The 21,126-nt window shown below is 40.7% G+C and overlaps 1 protein-coding gene across 3 annotated transcripts in view; it reads right to left on the minus strand.

Moving 5' to 3' along the window:
- Nucleotides 1-21,126, minus strand: part of CYL1 (alpha-N-acetylglucosaminidase family / NAGLU family) — a 109,126-nt gene that overhangs the window by 21,634 nt on the left and 66,366 nt on the right. For all 3 annotated transcript variants that reach the window (XM_010258836.3, XM_088891237.1, XM_010258838.3), the window contains 2 exons: nucleotides 12,023-12,140; nucleotides 11,078-11,128 (listed from right to left, as the gene is read on the minus strand). In XM_010258836.3, the coding sequence (XP_010257138.1) occupies nucleotides 11,078-11,128; nucleotides 12,023-12,140 (169 nt within the window). The remainder of the gene's footprint in view (nucleotides 1-11,077; nucleotides 11,129-12,022; nucleotides 12,141-21,126) is intronic.

A 21,126-nucleotide genomic window follows, 5' to 3' on the forward strand; every position in this document is an offset into this window, starting at 1 on the left:
TGCTCTCTATGGAAAGCCATCATGAAAACACTTCTTATGTTCCTAAAAGGAGTGGGATTCTAGTTAAGTGATGGAGGTAGAGTTCATTTTTGGAAGGACAAATGGCTAAACGATGTATCTTTGGAAGAGAGATTTCCCCTTTTGTTCTCAATGGTTGAGGATAAAGAGGCAATTGTTGCTGACTCTTTCAAGTTAGTTCAAGGTGAAGTGGTGTGGAAACCCAAATTCCAAAGAGATTTTCAAGACTGGGAAGTAGTTGAAGTTGTGAACCTGCTGAGCAGCCTAAATAGTTTCTCCTTTCACCCCTAGTCAAGAGACCAATAGACCTGGACCTGGATAGCTGATGGGAATTTCTCGGTTAGATCTTTTGTTGATGGTCTATGTTAGAGTTAGCCAAATAAGGGTAGATTAGTCAACTCACCTTGGTTAAGTTATGAGCTTATGTGGCAGTCTTATTAGAGGTTCTCTGTTCCATACTTAAGTAGGGGCAGTTTAGTCCTTGTACATTTAATTAGAAGCCTAATCACTATTAAGAGGTCGACTGATAGGGTTTAGCTATCAGGTTCGACAGTTCTTTCATCTTCTTCTTCTTCTTCTCCTTCTCTTTCTTCTTCTCCTTACTGGTTCGGACCACTGTAGCAACAGTAGAAACATGGTATCAGAGCGTGACAACTTCAGTCCGTGACCTGTTTCAGTTCGTGCTTCAGTTCTCTCCTTTTTCTTCTCTGGGCAGTCAATGGAGAAAAGTGGTTCGTCCCAGACCTGAAACATCACAGCTCTTCTTTTTTCTGGTGCACAGAACCTCCTTTCCTAAGAAAACAACTTCAGCAGTGAATGGTTGGCTGAAGCTCTCAAACGGAGGTTGGTTATCTCTCCTCTGTGTGCTGTTGGTATTTCTGGGTTGAAAATCTTCAAGAACTTGAGAGGACTGATCAGAACCTAAAGAACTAGGTTGGTTGTTGCCCTGGTTCTTGGAAAAATTCCAAGAACAGGCTGTGTTTACAGTGACCAAATGGTGTAAGGGCTGCTACTGTAGGTGGCCGAATGGTGCAAGGTGTAATGCAATGGTACTAGTTGAGTTTTTGTTGGTCTTGTGGTGCCCTCTTAAAAGCGTTAAAGCAGGTCTGTATTGTGTGTGACAGCTATGGCTGTGTGGTGGTGCTTGTGATGCACAAACTCTGTTGAGTAGTTGTAAGAGAGCTTGCATGTGGTTAGTAAGTGCTGAATTAATGTCGGTGTAGTCTATGTTTTTTTTTTGTGAAATCAGTAGTGGTGTGGATAAGAACAAAGGCGTGTGTATCTATCATTGTGTTTAGGGACTGCTGTAGGTTCTGGAACATCAAACTCTTGACAGCAGCACTTAGTTGGTGATTGGGAATTCAGATTAGAGGCAGCATTGAAAGAGTATCATGGCAGCAATGGGAGATGGCTGTAGTGATCAGAAACCTAGTGTGGTGGTTTCCTCTGACTATCTAGGTGTACAGATGACCTCAATTAAACTGAATGGTGAGAACTATGTTCCATGGGCCAAGTCGGTGGAAGTTTTTCTCAAGGCAAAGAGAAATGTGAAGCATGTGAAAGAAGATAAACCACCGGCTGACTCTCCAGGGTTTGATGATTGGGAACAGGAGGATGCTCAAATCATGACATGGCTATGGAACAGTATGGAACCCAAAATAAGTGTCAACTTCATGTTCTTAGATATAGCTAAGGACATATGGGAACATGCCAAGAAGCTGTATTCTGGGCAAGATAATACTACAAGGGTATATCAGCTCTATCAAGAGTACTTTGGTCTGCAACAAGGAAATAAAACCCTAGAAGAGTACTATGCCAGTATGAAGAACCTCAGAAATGAGCTCAATGTCTATCATCCTCTCACTCCAGATGTTAAGGTTCAGCAACAACAGAGGGAACAACTAGATGTCACAAGGTTCTTAGTGGGGTTGAAATCAGAGTATGAACCAGTTAGGGCCCAAATATTGGGGGGCTCTACCCTTCCTACACTTGAGGAAGTGTTTGCTCGGCTTCGCAGGATTTCTTTGGGACAGACAGAGAATCCCACACAGTCGGATAGATCAGCTTTTGTGACAGCCAGAGGAGGTGGACGTGGTACGAAAGGGGGAGGACATGCCTCCCGAGGAGGTCGTGGTGGTTCCATATTTGGCCGTGGTGGTGGTGGTGACTCAGGGGGAGGCCGTGGCAAAGAAAAAGGCAGCTCTACAAGGAAGTGTACCCACTGTGGCAGGGAAGGACATTTCGTAAATTTCTGTTATGATCTTCATGGCCACCCTCCCTCTAAATGGGCCAATCATGATGTTGCTGGTGGGGTTGATGTCAGTGATAATCAACAGGCAGACCTAACTCCTTCCACATCTACATCTGTTTCCAGAAGGGAGATGGTGAGTGTACCGCGTGATGAGTATGAGCGGTTCCTTCAGTCCATTTCACAGCACACTACTGCTACTCTTGCCCACTCAGGTATAGCTTGCCTGTCATCTAAAACCTCTCCTTGGATTATTGACTCTGGAGCCTCTGATCACATGACCGGGACTCCAGGTGTGTTCTCTTCTCTCTCTGAAACTTCCACATCTCAAACTGTTACCCTTGCCAATGGTTCCTCCTCTCCCATCTGTGGTGTTGGCAATGTTGACATGGCTTCTCTTTCTTTATCATCTGTTCTATATGTCCCTAAGTTTCCATTCAATCTTATGTCTGTTAGTAAATTAACCAAGACTCTTAACTGTTCTGTTACTTTTTTCCCTTCCTCTTGTGTTTTTCAGGATCTCAGGATGGGGAAGAAGATTGGTGGGGGGCATGAAGCTGATGGATTGTATTATCTTGACGGTGGTAGATCGTCAGTGCACTTCAGACTTCACTCACTCCTCTACAATGGCATTGTCGACTGGGACATCCTTCTCTCAAGGCACTCAAGATACTAGTTCCGTCTTTGAGTCATTTGTCAGTGTTACAGTGTGAGTCGTGTCAGTTTGGGAAACATCGTCGTGTTTCCTTCAGTCCTAGAGTTGAAAGTCGTATGTTGAGTCCTTTTGCTTTGGTTCATTCAGATGTTTGGGGCCCGATCAAAATAGAGTCTTATAATGGTTACAAGTATTTTGTCACTTTTATTGATGATTGTTCAAGAATGACATGGATTTATTTAATGAAAGAAAGGAGTGAATTATTTTCCATTTTTCAAAAATTCCATGCTGAAATACGTACACAATTTGGTGTTCCAATCAAAGTTCTTCGTTCAGATAATGGTCGTGAATATTTTCTAACTTCCTTTCAACAGTATTTAGAACAGCATGGCATCATTCATCAAACTTCTTGTGCATACACTCCTCAACAAAATGGGGTGGCTGAACGGAAGAACCGTCATCTCCTTGAAACAGCTCGGTCTATTCTTCATCATATGAGTGTTCCTAAACGGTTTTGGAGTGATGCTGTACTTACTGCGTATTTCCTCATTAATCGGATGCCCTCCTTTATTCTTCATGGTCAGTCTCCCTTCTCTATCTTGTTCCCCACCTTGTCTCCCTTTCCATTAACACCTCGTATCTTTGGCTGTGTGTGCTTTGTTCACAATCTGAGTCCTGGAATAGAAAAGTTGGATGCACGCTCCATTAAGTGTGTCTTTCTTGGCTACTCTCGGACTCAAAAAGGGTACAAGTGTTAACAATCCCATTACTCGGAAGTGCTATGTCTGTCCTGATGTCACCTTTTTTGAGTTTGTTCCCTTCTTCTTAGGAACTGAAGCATCTTTGTCTCCACCTTTACTTCCTCTTCCTCTTCCGGTGCAGATCCCTACTGAACGACCACCAATTCGGCAAGTGTATACACGTCGAATGACACCGGCCCATCCTCCAGCTTCTACCTTGTCTGCGGATCCTGTCGTTGCTCCTGTTGCTGAACCCTCAGGACTTAACCTATCCATTGCCTTACGGAAAGGTAAACGTAGTTCTACTCTCCATCCCATTTCCAATTTTGTTTCAGTATCTCGCCTTTCCACCTCACATCGCCAGTTTGTTTCACTATTGTCATCTATTTCCATACCTAACAATGTCCAAGAGGCTCTTAGTTCACCTGGGTGGAGGCAGGCAATGGAGGATGAACTCTCTGCTCTTCAGCATACTCACACGTGGGAGCTCACTACTCTTCCTCCTGGTAAGCATGTTGTGGGTTGTAAATGGGTGTATACTGTTAAATACTTGCCAGATGGTAGTGTGGAGCGTCTGAAAGCCAGACTTGTTGCTAAAGGGTATTCACAGTTGTATGGAGTGGACTATATGGAGACCTTCTCTCCAGTGGCTAAGATTAGCTCTGTCCATGTGTTAATTTCCCTGGCAGTTATGTATGATTGGCCCTTATTTCAACTTGACATAAAAAATGCCTTCCTTCATGGTGACCTTATAGAGGAGGTATATATGGAGCAACCACCTGGGTTTGTTGCTCAGGGGGAGGCTGGTAAGGTGTGCAGACTGAAAAAGGCAATTTATGGGTTGAAACAATCGCCTCGTGCTTGGTTCGGGAAGTTTAGTGAAGTGGTGAAGAATTTTGGAATGAAACAATGCCAGGTTGATCACTCAGTGTTTAGCTATGACTCAGAAGCTGGAAAGATTTTATTAGTGATCTATGTGGATGATATTGTCATAACTGACAGTGACAAATTGGGGATCGACAAACTCAAGGTCTTTCTGCAAAATCATTTTCAAACAAAAGACCTTGGGACATTGAAGTATTTCTTGGGTATAGAAGTTGCTAGATCAAGACAAGGTGTAAACCTGTGCCAAAGAAAATATGTTCTCGATCTATTGAACGAAACAGGACTGTTAGGTGCAAAACCGGCTGAGACTCCCATGGAACCAAATGTTAAGTTGAGCAGTGATACAGGGGAAGTATTTGATGATCCTGGAAGGTATAGACGACTAATGGGGAAGCTGAACTATTTGACTATCACGAGACCAGACATCTCCTTTGCAGTCAGTGTGGTGAGCCAATTTATGCAGAACCCTTGTATATCTCATTGGGATGCAGTTCTTAGAATTGTAAGATATTTGAAGGGAGCTCCGGGCCGTGGGCTATTGTATAAACCAGGAGGAAAACTTGAAGTAGTTGGGTACACGGATGCAGATTGGACGGGCTCTGTGTTTGATAGAAGATCTACTACAGGTTACTACACATTTCTTGGAAGAAATCTTGTGACGTGGAAGAGTAAAAAGCAGACGGTTGTGGCTAGAAGCAGTGCTGAAGCCGAGTACAGAGCCATGGCACACACTACATGTGAATTAGTGTGGTTGAGGAATCTCCTACAAGAAATCGGGTTCCACATGGATGAACCTATGAAGTTGTACTGTGACAATCAAGCTGCGCTCCATATCTCATCCAACCCTATTTTTCATGAGAGAACAAAGCACATAGAGATTGATTGCCACTTTGTGAGGGAGAAGGTTCTTACTGGAGAGATAAGCACAGAACATGTAAGCTCAGGTGATCAGTGGGCAGATTTGTTTACAAAAGCCTTAAGCTCAGGGAGAGTGAACTATATATGTAACAAGCTGGGATTATATGACATATATTCTCCAGCTTGAGGGGGAGTGTTAGAGTTAGCCAAATAAGGGTAGACTAGTCAACTCACCTTGGTTAAGTTATGAGCTTATGTGGCAGTCTTATTAGAGGTTCTGTCCCATACTTAAGTAGAGGCAGTTTAGTCCTTGTACATTTAATTAGAAGCCTAATCACTATTAAGAGGTCGATTGATAGGGTTTAGCTATCAGGTTCGACAGTTCTTTCATCTTCTTCTTCTTCTTCTCCTTCTCTTTCTTCTTCTCCTTACTGGTTCGGACTACTGTAGCAACAGTAGAAACAGTCTAACTAGCGGTAGGAATGCAGACTTCCCATGTAAGCAAACATGGATCCCTTCATCCCCATATAACATCAATTTCTTGGTCTGGGCCTCAGCACTAGGAAAATGCCTAACACGAAACAACCAAGCTAAGAGGGGATTCAGTTTAGAGGACCTAAGTTGTGGAATTTGTGGTCTGAATGAGGAATCCATGGACCATCTCTGCATTCATTGCAACCTTTCTTGGAGAATATGGTCCCATTTCCTCTCTGCTGTGGGTGTTTGTTGTGTAATACCAAGCACAGTAGAGGATCTGTTACAAAGCTGGCACTTCCAGGGCTTATCGAAGAAGGGCAAATACATTTGGAGATCTATCCCAGCAACAATAATCAACACTATATGGTCAGAGAGAAATGACAGAATTGTTAAACAAGAGACGAAGATCCCTAAGGAGTTGATCCAATGTATTGTGGCTAGATTAGCATCCTGGTTATCTGTCCTACCTGATTTCTATAATCAGAATATGTTTCTGATGCTTAATTCAGTTAGTCTATGGGATCTCTGATCTTTTCCTGAGGGGGATCTGGTTTATGGTTCTTCCCTCTTTGTATGACTATTATTCTCATTAATAAAATTTACTTTAACTTTTTCAAAATAAGTAAAGATATTCAAATCAGATAATGCTAGGGAATACTTTAAGAAAAAACTAGCATCATATCTATTAGAGCATGGAGTAGTCTATCAAAGCAGTTGCACATATACTCCACAACAGAATGGTGTAGCAAAAAGGAAGAATAGACATATTGTGGAAGTGGCAAGAAGTATGATGGTGAGCTCCACATTTCCACTTCAGTTTTGGGGCGGTGCAGTTCTCACAACAGTCTTCTTGATTAATTGGGTACCCTCTTGTGTTCTTGGATACATTACTCCATTCAGTCTTCATTTTCCTGAGGGGGAGATGTTTCATGTTCCATTGAAGGTGTTTGGATGTGTATGCTTTGTTCATATCCTTGGTCCTCACTGCTCGAAACTGAACACTAAAGCAAAGAAGTGTTATTCCTCGGGTATACAAGAAATCAAAAGGGGTATTGTTGTTATGATCCAGTGTCAGGGAGTCAGCAGTCACAATGGATGTCACTTTCTTTGATTCCACACCTTTCTTTTCAGGGAGTCTTTCTTAGGGGGAGTGTTTTGGGGGAGGAAATGAGCATTCCACACCACTTCCTATTCCAGCTCCTTTGCTTACTCCAGTGTCTAACCCACCTATTCCACCTACTTTGTCTGCTCCATCATGCCTTGCTTCTCGGTTCTTTACATGACAGCGCCTATGACGGCACAGGGAGGTTGATTCCACAACAGAGGAACCTACATCACTTCCCATTAGTTTATCTAAGATTCCAAATTTGGCTAACATAGACCCAAGTATGCCTTCTGTTCCATCTAATGTTTTAGTTCCTATTGATACTATCACACATGTTCCTAACACCATTGCAAATGACCTAGACCTTCCTATTGCACTTGGGAAGGGGAAGAGAAAGTGCACAACCCGTTGTATCTCACATCATCTTTCCTACAGTGGGTTATCTCCCTCCTATCGAGCCTTCCTTTCTTCTCTTGGCTCTGTGTCAATACCCAAGACCGTTAGTGAGGCTCTCTCCAAACCTGAGTGGAAGACAACTATGCAAGAAGAAATGAAAGCCTTGATTAAAAACCAAAAATGGAAAATTATGGATCTACCTAATAAAAAGGAGACAATTGCAGATGGGTTTATAATGTGAAGTATAGGGTTGATGGATTGCTTGGAGACTTTTACACTGGTAGCAAAGATGAGTTCAGCTTGGATCCTCCTATCTCTAGCAGTTGCTTACACTTGGCCCTCTTCCAACTTGATGTGAAGAATGCTTTTCTTAATGGAGATTTCCAAGAAGAGGTGTACATGGACCTTACAACTGGTTTTTATAGTGATATAGCCAAAGGAAAAGTATGCAAATTGAAGAAGTCATTATATGGTTTGAAACAATCAACCAAAGGTGGTTGACAAGTTTAGGAGTGCATTGATTAAGTTAGTTATACTCAAACCCAATATAATCATACTTTTTTGTGAAGAGAAGGGGATCATTGGTGTTAGTGTTGATAGTATATGTGGATGACATTGTAGCCACAAGAAATGACTTAAGTGAGATTAATGCATTGAAGAAAAACTTACACCGAGAGTTTGAGATTAAGGATCTTGGGGAGCTGAAGTATTTTCTAGGCATTGAGGTGGCAAGGTCTAAACATGGGATCTTCATTTCCCAATGGAAGTATGTGTTGGACCTACTATAGGAGACAAGAAAGCTTGGGGTTAAACCAGTTGATACACCCATTCACCCGAATCACAAAATTAATGCTACAGATGGTGAGCCAGTAAAGGATGTTGGGAGGTATCAAAGATTGGTGGGTTGATTGGTATACTTGTGCATAACTCAGCCAAATATCTCCTATGCAGTTAGTGTGGTGAGTCAGTACATGCATGCCCCATGAGTTCAACACTAGAAAGCCATTAATAGGATACTTGCCTATCTAAAAGGACATTCAAGCAGAGGAACTTTGTTTGCTGACCATGGACACCTGAAGCTAGAATCTTACATAGATGCCGATTGGGCAAGGTGCCTAGATGACAAGAGATCTACATATCAAGAGTATGCACTCTTGTCGGAGGTAACCTAATTTTATGGGAGAGTAAAAGCAATCATTTGTAGCCAGGTCAAGTGTAGATGCTGAATATAGAGCTATGGCACATGATGTTTCAAAGCTTTTGTAGGTTTGGCCCTTATTAGGAAAGGTTAGAGTTGATACAAAAGAACCTATGATGTTGTAATGTGATAATCAAGCAGCAATTAACATTGCTCATAACCCAGTTCAGTATGATAGAACAAAGCATATAGAGGTGAATAGACATTTCATAAGAGAAAGGGTGACATTTGGAGAAGTGTGTTTATCATATGTTGCATCTGACTTATAGCTAGCTGATGTTCTCACAAAAGGATTTGCAAGAAATAAGCTTGAGCATGATCTATGCAAGTTGGGAATGTGTGACATCTACTGCCAACTTGAGGGGGGCTGTTGAAACTCAGTAGTTTTTTATGTTTTTCTTGTACATAATCAGTAGTTAGTGTCATTGGGTCATTAGTTAGTGTTGTTGGGCCCAGGCCCATTAGTTTGTGTTGCTTTTTTATTACTTTTTGGGATTATTTTTATGTTGTTAGCAGTAGCCGCCCTATTAAGGGCATATTAGTCATTGTAATCAATCTTTTTTAATGAGTATATAAGACAATGAGGGGTGGCCAGATCATTATTGGCTTCTTCCCATCTCTTCTTCTCTTCTCACCAAAAACTCTCTCTACCTCTCTTCTTTCTCACTGTAATCAAATCAGATCATTGTTTTTCTTTTCTACTTGGTGAAAAGCCAAAAAATAAACACTATAGTTAGGAATTAGTCCTGCAATACAATTTCAAACCAATGAAGACATGAAAACAAGGGTGGAAGCATTGACATGGTTCCTTTCTCTTAATGTTATATAGATTATCGATTGCTTGAAAAGTACATGATTTCAATTGATCAGTCTTCATTTCATGTACACTAGAATTAAGATGTCAGAAATTTGCTCATCATATGGAGGGTTGTTGACTTCATTTCATCCTTTTCTCTCTCTTTAGAAAACTGAGTTTCAGACCTGTTAATTCAAATAAGTATTCTCTACTTGGCCATCTTTTCTGGTAGCATGAAGACCAAACTTCGTAGAATACCATTCATTTTGGAGTATTTTGAGAGAAAAATAGAAAGACTTGAAGGAAAAGAACAGGAAAATAGGAGGCACTTTGCTGATAATCGTTATCTTCGTTTTGAATAGATAATGGTTCATCCAAAGTTCAAAGACATGAAAGATCCTCTTTTGAATGCAATATTTGGTCTAATTCCGGTATGGTTATTGAGATGGTTGACCTTTTTTCCTTTAAGTTTCATTTAGGGTTTTGACTGACATCTCAAGACTATCTTTTCCTTTCTAACCTCCTTGTATCAAGAAAATGTATTGTCAGTATTAGTTATGATAGAATTCAGGTCTGCCTTAGAGTTCGGCCTGACTGAGTTCAGTTATGTAGAAGAAGAAAGGTGATAAAGAGAGAGAGAGAGAGAGAGAGAGAAAGAGAGGAGAGAATTTTGGTTCGAACTGAAAGAGTCAACTTGACTTCTCCCAGTCGGCCAGTAAGTATTTATATTATTATTAAAACATGACTGAAAAGACCTATGTGCCCTTACTTAAGTTAAGAGCACATGTTCCAACACAACATTACAGATCAGCAACCTTAATCAAGGTATAAAGACAGAAATACCCCTAAGCTAACAAGTTATTACAGAAAGCTTTGTCAATAACAATAATAATAATAATAATAATAATAATAATAATAATAATAATAATAGTTTCCTTCAAGATGTGTCTTCATCATCATCTAAGATTTAACCCAACTATATGGGGTTGGCTACATGAATTCTGTTTCCCCATTCCATTCTGTCTAGTGCCACACCTTAGGATGAGCAAGAAAAGAGAATTCAGGATCCTTTCAAGAAGCATCTATTGGTTAAAAGGCCATTATCCGATGTTGGTCCTAGCTATTTGGGGTCTTGGGAAGGCTGGACCACATTAAGGTACATTTTCTTCATTTGATTTTCCCCTTTAATTAATTATATTATGTGAAGGGGAGCACAATAAAATGGTTACCCCCCCCCCTATAACAAAAAGTAAAATTGAAGTGGAAACCATTGAGGTTCATGCTTCATATATAAGGATCATAAAAATTGTATGCTTTATACAAGGTGCATGCCTTTATAGATGCCTCTATTACAAGAGGCAAACACTAAACTTGTATTAATAAGCAGTAATGTACATATTGTAATTACAGTTTGTATATTCTATTTTCATATGTTACATTAAGTCAACCATTGCTGCTTCCCCAGAACTCCAGATTGAGCCTCAGATTCACATGGCCCTTTAAATAAAATAATACGCATGTGAAGTAATATGAGTTAATCTAGATAATTTGACTCAGGGTTGTGTCTCTCTCTCTTCTATACATTTTCTTTGAGGCTGTTGAGGGAGAGGGAAGGGTTTGTTCAATTGTTCAAGTAACAAATGTCCAAACATGAGAAAAAAATCTGGTAAAGGTATTTTATTTCTTTTGGTAACTGCTTACTCTCATCTGTGGTGGTCTCCAGAAAGTGGACTCTGACGAGAATAGCCAACCCTGCACATCAGCAAACTATTAATTGTAAATCATCAGCTAAACTTTTACTCATATTGTAAAAAGTTCAGAATGGTAAGATTTATAATATTCAGGATCCTGGCCATGCAGCTATGTAAAAGAACAACTGTGATTCATCTTATCAAAGTATAAAAAATGTCAAGCATACATAATACATAGGTTGTCATTGGGTGGATAGGTAACTATGCAAAGGGCGATTGGCAATGGAGACACCAAATTTAGAAGATAAGACCATTAAAACTTAAGGCCAATAGCTGTTTCAGATAAATTCAAATACCAACCAGTTCACTTGTGGACAGCTAAGCCAGGGAAGTTATAGGTCAGGGAGAGTTAATGTGGGGACCTGGACACAAGGGATAATTGGTGCCTGGGAGCCAAACTTTTGTTTCTGATTTTAATTCTTCATGGTCGTCCTGTAGTTTAGATCATTGCCAATGTACTTTGTTTGGCTTAATTTTACTATGCTTTGGCCACTTCCACCATTGTGAATCTAGGTTTGGGAGCTCTTGCTGTATATCTACTTTTGACCATTAGCAAAATCCTTGTTACTTATGGAAGACATGGAGGAGTAGATACAGAAGAAGTATGTTAGGTACAAGTTCACAAGATTCCAATGAAATTCACAATTTATGGGACTATATGCAAGATATGAAGAACTACTAATGATAGTTGCATGCATATGGAAATAAGTAAGAAAAATACCTGAATTATGTTATCAATAACTGAGCATTTTATTAATGAAAATTAAAAAAGTACATGTTACAAGCATCAGTGGGAGAGATAAAAAGCTTTTATCTCCCCATACAATGATAAAAATTTCCTTACAATTGTGCCCAAAAGATTTGCTCCCTCCCCACCCCTTGCTAAGAAAAATACCTGCATTAGCCACACAGCATCCTTATCACCCTGGGCCATTGCCTTGTAAACAGCAGCTCCTAGCAATGAGATATATGTTGGGTCATCTGTAGGTGGAGAGTTCTCATTGAATGTATCACTGCATTGAACATGATGAGCAGTGGTTTAAAATCTGGGTAAACAATATAAATATACCGTTCAAATAACAAAAAACTGAAAATATTGGTTTCAAACTATTTTGACAAGTTCATAAAGAATGAGAAAAACCTAATGGAATAAGCATAGTTTTCAAGGTGCCTAGGCGACAGGGGGGCACCTTGTTGCATAATCACCTAGGCAGGTGCCTAGACATCACCTAGGTGATGGACCTTTTTAAGCAAAAGACATATCCTAGGGTAGTTCCCTAGGTTCCATAACCCTATTTCCTTAATAATTATCCATAATTTTCATGAGAAAAGTATAAAGTCCATCTTAAAGTATAGAAAATCAACATATTCATGAGAAGAAAAATAAGATAAGAAAATTCAAAAAATATAGGGGCTGAACCCCTATTTTTGTTATAGGAAAAGAAGAAAAGAAAAGGTGGAAGAAGAAAATGTGTTGATTAGACAAAATTTTAAGTTCATCCTTTCTTATTGGTTCAAGTTTTCAAGTCTTTGATGCATAGTTGTCAAGGCGACTTGGCGAGGCTAGGCGACCATGGGCGCCCAGGTGCCTAGGCGACGCCTAGTTGCCTAGGCAATGGAATCTGACCTAAACTATTTTATAAGTTTAGGAACTAGGAAGGGAGTAGGTTCGGCTGTTAAAAATAATAAGTGCGGGAAGCCAGGAACTAGGAAGGGAGGAGAAGGAGGGAGGAGAATAGGGGCAGAGCCCCTGTTTTTTCAAAAAAAAAGCATTGAATCTGAGCTGGAGGAGAAGTATAGGGGCGGAGCCCTGTTTTTTTGAAGAAAAAAAGAACTGAAGCTGGGCTGGAAGAGAAGAAGCCCCTATTTTTTCGAAAAAAAAAGAGCACTGAAGCTGGATTTAGGCGCCCACCTAATCGCCTAGTATACAAAACTATAGGCGTTTGGGCGAGGTGACACTGTAAAACCGCCTAGTCGCCTAGGCCTAGGCATCGCCTTGACAACTATGCTTTGAGGGTTCAATACAGCAGTTACCAATGTTTGTGTTGATTAAAACCCTAACAAATAAGAAAATAATAAAAAGAAATTAGTATATAAACACACAAAATGAATATTTTACTTTAATAATGTATATTTTACAATTATAATTGTTTGCTGAAAGGTTATAGTTGAAGTAGTAGAAGAGAGCTGAAGGCAAACAAGTGCTGAGAATGTCGAATAGAGTAACCCGGTCGACAGTACTATTATTTATAGTAGATTACAATACAGTGTTACATGAAATGTCTGGAATGCCCCTGATTAGTGATGGGACACCCAGACTGCTTAAAACATTAAACAGACTTGGACCCAAAAACAAAGGCCCAGTACCTAACAGCTTAAAACCCAATACTAACTAACATGTACACTTATCAGCCGAACCAACAATACATAAAAACAGTCAACTTAACACTCCCCCTCAAGCTAAGCATGGATGTCAATCATGTTTAGCTTGCCAAGAAGGTCCAAGAATTTTGTTGCAGCCAACCCTTTAGTCAACACATCTGCAATCTGCATCTCGGATGGAGTATTAAGGAATGCAGAACACTCCCCCTCAAGCTAAGCATGGATGTCAGTCATGTTTACCTTGCCAAGAAGGTCCAAGAATTTTGTTGCAGCCAACCCTTTAGTCAGCACATCTGCAATCTGCATCTCGGATGGAGTATAAGGAATGCAGAGTTCTCCCGAGACTATTCTCTCTCTAACAAAATGTCGATCAATCTCAATATGTTTCGTCCTGTCATGTTGCACTGGGTTATTTGCAATGTTGATGGCAGCCTTGTTGTCATAGTATAGCCTGAGAGGACCCTCAGCTTTTATGCCAAGCTCACCAAGAAGGGTCCTAAGCCACAGAAGTTCAGCAACACCATGAGCCATAGCTCGATATTCAGCCTCCACACTTGATCTAGCAACCACATTCTGCTTCTTACTCCGCCATGTAACCAGGTTCCCTCCAACAAATGTACAATATCCTGAAGTTGATTTTCTGTCCCCAACAGAACCGACCCAATCTGCATCAGTATAAGCTTCAATTTCAATTTTATTGTGTTTTCTAAACAGAATTCCCTTTCCTGGGCAAGTCTTCAAGTACCTGAGAATCCTTTCAACTGCTCTCATATGAGGGATCTTTGGAGAGTGCATGAACTGACTGACAACATGCACAGCATAAGCAATATCTGGTCGGGTGAGAAATAGATATATCAGCTTCCCTACCAATTTTTGGTATCTCTTTATCACAGTAGTCCTCCCCTACTGATTCCTGTAGACCATGGTTCTGTTCTATTGGAGTATCTGTTGGTCTACACCCTATCATGCCTGTCTCTTCTAGGAGGTCAAGTACATACTTCCGCTAACATATATAGATCCCCTCTCTTGACCTAGCAACTTCAATCCCAAGAAAGTATCTCAAATGGCCCAAGTCTTTGATCTCAAATTCAGAAGCTAAAAACTCCTTTAGTCTTTTGATCTCTTCCAAATCATTCCCAGTAATCACCATATCATCCACATAAACAATGAGTGTTGTAAGTTTGCTATCCTGTCTCCTTATGAACAAGGTATGGTCTGCACCACTCTGAGTTTACCCCACTTTCTTCATGGCCCCACAAAACCTCTCAAACCATGCACGAGGAGACTGCTTTAGGCCATATAATGCTTTCCTCAATTTACACACATTTCTATCAAAGTCGTAGCCTGGTGGAGGGTCCATAAATACCTCTTCATGAAGATCACCATTTAGGAAGGCATTCTTCACATCCAGCTTATGAAGTTCCCATGAAAAATTTGCTGCTAATGACAGTAAAACCCGAATTGTGTTGAGCCTCGCTACTGGAGCAAAGGTTTCTTTGTAGTCAATCCCTTCTTTTTGAGTAAACCCCTTTGCCACAAGCCGGGCCTTGTACCTTTCAATGGACGCGTCCTCCCTATGCTTTACAATGAACACCCACTTGCACCCGACAGTGCTCTTCCCTTCTGGCAGATCCACTAATTCCCAAGTCCTTGCTTTCATTAAAGCTTTCATCTCTTCATTCATAGCTTCTTTCCACCTTGGGTCAGACACAGCCTCTGAGTACCTAGAAGAAACATGTATAGTGGAAAGAGCAGACACAAAGGAGTGATAGGATGGAGATAAACGCGAGTAAGAAACAAAATCAGCAATGGGGTGTCGAGTAGTACAAGAACGGATAGACTTACGCAGAGCAATAGGAAGATCCAAATCAGAAGTATGTGTGTTGGGATTACCTTGGATTGCAGAGACAGATTGATCCGAGTCCAACTGGTTGTTGTCATGAGTTTGAGGGCCCTTTTTTCTTCTGTTGTAGGCGATTCTTATATCTTTCTGTTGCCTACTAGAGCCCTCAAAAACATCTGCAGTATCAGGAGAGGTAGCAGGCACAGTGGGAGCCTCACTAGGTTCACCCGGGATGCCACAACTAGGAGTAGAAGGAGATGATGGAAGGCCCAAGGCAGATAGAGGAACAAAAAAGAAGGGAGAATAAGAATCTTCTTCCATCCCACTAGTCTCCCCTTGTAGAGGATTCTGGGAAGACTGAAAGTAGGGTTGAGACTCAAAAAAGACAACATCTCTGGTGACATACTTTCTCTTGGTGACAGGATCATAACACTTGTAACCCTTTTGTGTAGGAGAGTACCCCAAAAAAATTCCTTTCGTAGCCCTAGGATCCAGCTTGGTCTTCTTTGGATCCTTTACATGTATAAAACATACACAACCAAAGACCGTAGGAGGAAGAGGAAAGTCTGGAAGGGTAGGACACAGAACAGAGAAACGGGTTTTCATACCCAACACCTTAGCTGGCATCCGATTTATCAGATATGATGCAGTAAGAACTACTTGAGACCAGTAGTGCTTGGGAACCTTGTGCTGGAATAGTAAGGCTCGAGTTGTCTCCAATAGATGTCCATTCTTGCGCTCAACAATCCCATTCTGTTGAGGGGTATTAGCACAAGATGATTGATGTAGCATGCCAGCATCTTCCATGAACAAGTTCAAGGATTTTTCAAAATATTCAGCAACATTATATGACCGGAATTGCTTAATCTTCTTGTCAAATTGTGTTTCAACCATTTTGCAAAATGCCATGGTTATCTGTGGCACTTCATCTCGTCCTTTTAACAGGTAGATCCATGTGCATCAAGAGTAGTGGTCAATAAAACTGATAAAGTAACGAAAGCCATCAATAGAAACAATAGGTGAAGGGCCCCAAACATCAGAATGAACCAAATCAAAAGGAGCTTGAATTTCATTACTGGAAACTGGATAAACAGTTCTACATTGTTTTGACAGTTGACATACTTCACAGACTAAACTCTGACTTGAAATGCCCTTAAAAAATTCGGGAAACAACACTTCCAATGAAGAAAAAGGTAAATGACCTAGCCTAGCATGCCATAGATGCAACCTAGCTATTGACTCCACATTCTCCGGACCACTAGCAGCAGATGCTTGTAAGGCTGAACTGATGTCTGCAAAATAGTAGAGGCCTCCATACTCATGACCGCTCTCAATCGTTCTCCTCGTCAATCTGTCCTGAAAGACACAATGAGTAGGAAAAAAGGTTATGAAGTTTTGAAACAGACAAAAGATTTGAGGTAAGACTAGGAACATGCAGAACTTATTTAAGAGAGAGGTCCTTGCTTAGGTCAACCACCCCTTTGCCAGAGATGGTGGAGAAAGACCCATCACCAACTCTCATCTTATCCTGACCAGACAACAAGTGATATGAAGAGAACAAGGACATATGTGTCATGTGGTCAGTTGCACCGGATCAATAACCCAAGAAGTAGAGTCAATAAGAGGACTAGTTGCACTAAAGGCAGAGACTATACCTGATCTGGCAAGAGAGGTGGAAGCAAAAGAGTTATTCCTTAGACGGGCTAAAGCCCGGCTAAGGACCTCTACCTCACCAGCAGTGAAGCCCAAGGTACCGGCTCCGAAGGAATTAGCAACCTGCCCCATGGAAGAAGCCATTGTTGGTATACTCTGTGAGCTATCACCATTGTTACTAGTGACAAGGTTCCCACTTGCCGCTTGACCCTTCTGTTGCTTCTTGTCTTTTCTCAATGCAGCTGGCTTTAGATGAGGATACAGGACCCAACACTTTTCTTTTACATGTCTTTCACCTCCACAATGAGTGCACTTAAGATGCCTTTTGTCTGGATATCTGTTCCCCTTTTTATTTGTAGAAATCAGGGCTGAATGTTCTACAGATTGTTCAACTGGTTGCATCTGAGTGTCAACTTGCATCTCCTTTCTCCTGACCTCTTCATTCCTTACCAGATAATAAACATGATGTAACTCGGGCATTTCATCTCTTCCAAGAATTTGTGACCTTATGCCCTCATACACTGGGTCCAGACCAGCCAAGAACTTAAAGGCTCTGCTCTCTTCAATCTGCTTATCATGTCTCTCCTTGTCCCTGGCATTCTCCTAATCCAGAATCAAGTGATGATCAAGTTCTTCCCACAGTCCTTCCAGAGTTGCAAAATATGTTGCAACTGTCATATCCCCTTGCCTTAAAGCAGCAATGTCTTGGTTCAACCTGTAAATTCTAGCATTGTTTTTCTTTTGTCCATAGGTTTTTGACACTTTTTCCCAAATCTTAGCTGCTGTGGGAAAGTGTTGAGCAGTCTTGGCAACTCGTGGAGTCATAGAAGCAAGAAGCCAGGACATAACTGTGGCATTCTCCTTGCGCCACACTGCCAACTTCGGGTTCCTTCTTCTTCCCATCTAAATAACCTGTGAGTTCACGAGAAGTAATAAAAAGCATTGCAGAAACGGACCACTCCCTGAAGTTGTATTCATCCAGCAACACACTTGTAATCTGCAAGCTGTGCAGATTCAGGTTCTCCAGATTTGAAGACCTCCCACCAGGTCTGTTATCCCTAGAAGAGACCTCTCCGGATATTGAAGACATCTTGGTTGTAGACTTTGTGTAGATAACACTGTTTCAGACTAGCCGAAGTGGTCACAGTTCCGAAGTTGACCAGTTACGGCAGCAAGAAGAATTCTGTGAGCTAGTAACCGACCTGAAACTGAGAGCCCTCCACCACTGCACTATGCAGACTTCTCTTGGGCTTCGACTTCTGCTACTGTAGAGAGTGCTCACCCCTACGACCAATACTAGGACTGCTGAAATCAGTCCTCAACCTAGGTCTGTCCTATACAGACCTCTCTTAGCAGCCAAATGGCTACTAACTACTAGAAGCAGTCTAGTAGGACATCAACTTCTGGGTCTTACTTCCCTTGTGCCCTACAACCAAGGGAAACCCTAGGTTCGAACCTTGTTTTGTTCTACGGCAACCCTAGGGTTTTTCCGCAGCAACCAGGATAAAAAAAAAAAAGAGAGAGAAAGAAATCAAGAGAGAAGAGTTGGCGTCGGCTATAACCAGAAGACCGCTCAATGCTTTGATACCATGTTTGCTGAAAGGTTATAGCTGAAGTAGTAGAAAAGAGGTGAAGGCAAACAAGTGCTGAGAATGTCGAACTGAGTAACCCAGTCGACAGTACTATTATTTATAGTAGATTACAATACAGTGTTACATGAAATGTCTGGAATGCCCCTGATTAGTGATGGGACACCCAAACTGCTTAAAACACTAAACAGACTTAGGCCCAATAACAAAGGCCCAGTACCTAACAGCTTAAAACCCAATACTAACTAACATGTACACTTATCAGCCGAACCAACAATACATAAAAACAGTCAACTTAACAATAATCTCAAAAAAAAATAATAATATAAAAGTATTTTATAACACAACATACAAAACTGCTTGGCAATTAGGCGAGGCGAGCCTCCAAGGGAACCTTCTTGCCTAGCCCCCCCCAGAATCACCTCAACAACTAGATTCAACATGGAGATTAATATTAGAGAATAAAAGAGACAAAGACAGTAGAAAAATAAGGATTGAACATAGTAAATTATGACGAAATTTTGCAAAAATAAAAATAAAACTGAAAATCATAAAATCAGGACATTAAGAAACAAAATAGACTCTTAAGTTTATCAACACAGGTATGGTCCATAAACCAAAGTCCCTGAGCTCTTTGCACAAGGTAAAATATTTTTGAAGTATGAAAATAGCATCATCAGAAATTTGTGGTTTAAGCTAGTCTACTACTGGCTATTACTGTCATTTAAGCAATACAACTCATCCATCCAAGCAATTTAATTAATTGAGTCCACTATGATTAATTGCTTGCATATTCATCTTAGTAATATTAAACTATTGGATGAGGAAGAAATTCATATGGCTAACAAAAGACATAGATGTGAGGTTACAATGGGTTAAAAGTGATAACTAATAACTAGGGTTCGTACAAAGGGAGAGAAGACAAATTTGAAGGGTGTGGCCCAAGAAAGATTGTATTATATATTGCTAAGTTACAAATGAGAGAAAAGACAGTAATGCCCTTCTCAAGTACAAGAAGATAAAAATAATAAAGAATGTGATACTATACATATGTTACATATTAAAAAGGATGCTCCCAACAAGATATCAGCCTACAGATTCTCTACACCCCCCCCCCTCAAACTGATGCCGAGGAAGAAGCATCAGTTTGTTTGTTAGGAATCTGTGCCGAGGGCAAGTCATAGCCTTGGTGAAGATATCAGCTAGTTGAAGGCCAAAGGAGATGTGTGGAAGGGAGATGTTGCCGGCTAAGAACTGGTCTCGGATAAAGTAGCAATCAACCTCAATGTGTTTTGTTCTCTCATGAAAGATAGGAATTAAAGCAACCCTGATTGCACTCACATTATCAATAATTCAATATGGATGGGAACAAGAGACAAAGTTGATATATGTAAGTCATGAAAAAGGGCTCTTAGCCATACAATCTCATTGCAGACAGAAGACATGGCCCAATACTCTACTTCAATGGAAGATTTTGAGATTGTCCACTGCTTCTTACACTTCCATGAAACAAGAGAATCACCCAACAAAACACACCACCCAGTTTTGGACCGCCTTGTGTCTGGGCACCCTACCCAATCAACATCAGCATAAGCAACCAAATCAAGAGATGAGGATGATGAGAAGAACAAGCCATGAGACAAAGTGCCTCTGATGTACCTAATAATCTAATGAACAAGTCACATGTGGTTGCCGAGGAGAGGAAACACACTGGCTAGCTACTTGGACAACATAAGATATATCAGGTCAAGTCCTAGTGAGGTAAATAAGGCTACCCACCAGCTGTCAATACTAAGTAGCATCGAGGAGTAGTTCACCATCATCTTTACATAATTTGAGATTAACCTCAGGAAGAGTATCTAGCTGTTTATCATCAGTAAGACGGACCATATTAACCAAATCTGTAGCATACTTTTATTAATTTACAAAATACCCTCGAGTGGAATGAGTTACCTCTAGCCCCAGGAAATAAGTTAAGAGGACCAAGATATTTCATCTTGAATGACTGACTAAGAAGGTTCTTCAGCTTGGCAATCATCTCCAATGATAAGAATATCATCCACATACAAAAGTAGAAGAGTGACACCTTGAGGTCTTGCAAGAGTAAAGAGCGAGTAGTCAAAAGGATTTTGGATAAAGCCCGCATCTGTAATGACAACACAAAACCGCTCAAACCAAGCCCGGGGTGCTTGTTTGAGGCCATAGAGAGATCTCTTCAAACAACAGACCATAGTTGGATCATCATAGTAACCAACTGGGAGTTTCATAAACATTGTCTCCTTCAAGTGGCCATGTAGAAAGGCATTCTTGACATCCATCTGATGAATTTCCCATTGTTCAACAGCAGAGATTGCAAGCACAAGGCGAACAGTATCATTTTCAAGACGAGCCTTGAGCAACCAGACAAACCTTTTTATTTGAAAGAAGGTAAGGTATGATTATATTAATAACGGGTCCTGTGTACAATGAGAAACTGTACAAAAAAGGACCTCGAAAAAAGTCCTCTTAAAAAAGTATGATAAGAGGTAACAT

This window comes from Nelumbo nucifera, chromosome 7 (genome assembly GCF_055504915.1).
Source record: "Nelumbo nucifera cultivar China Antique chromosome 7, China Antique-T2T, whole genome shotgun sequence".
NCBI lineage: Eukaryota > Viridiplantae > Streptophyta > Magnoliopsida > Proteales > Nelumbonaceae > Nelumbo > Nelumbo nucifera.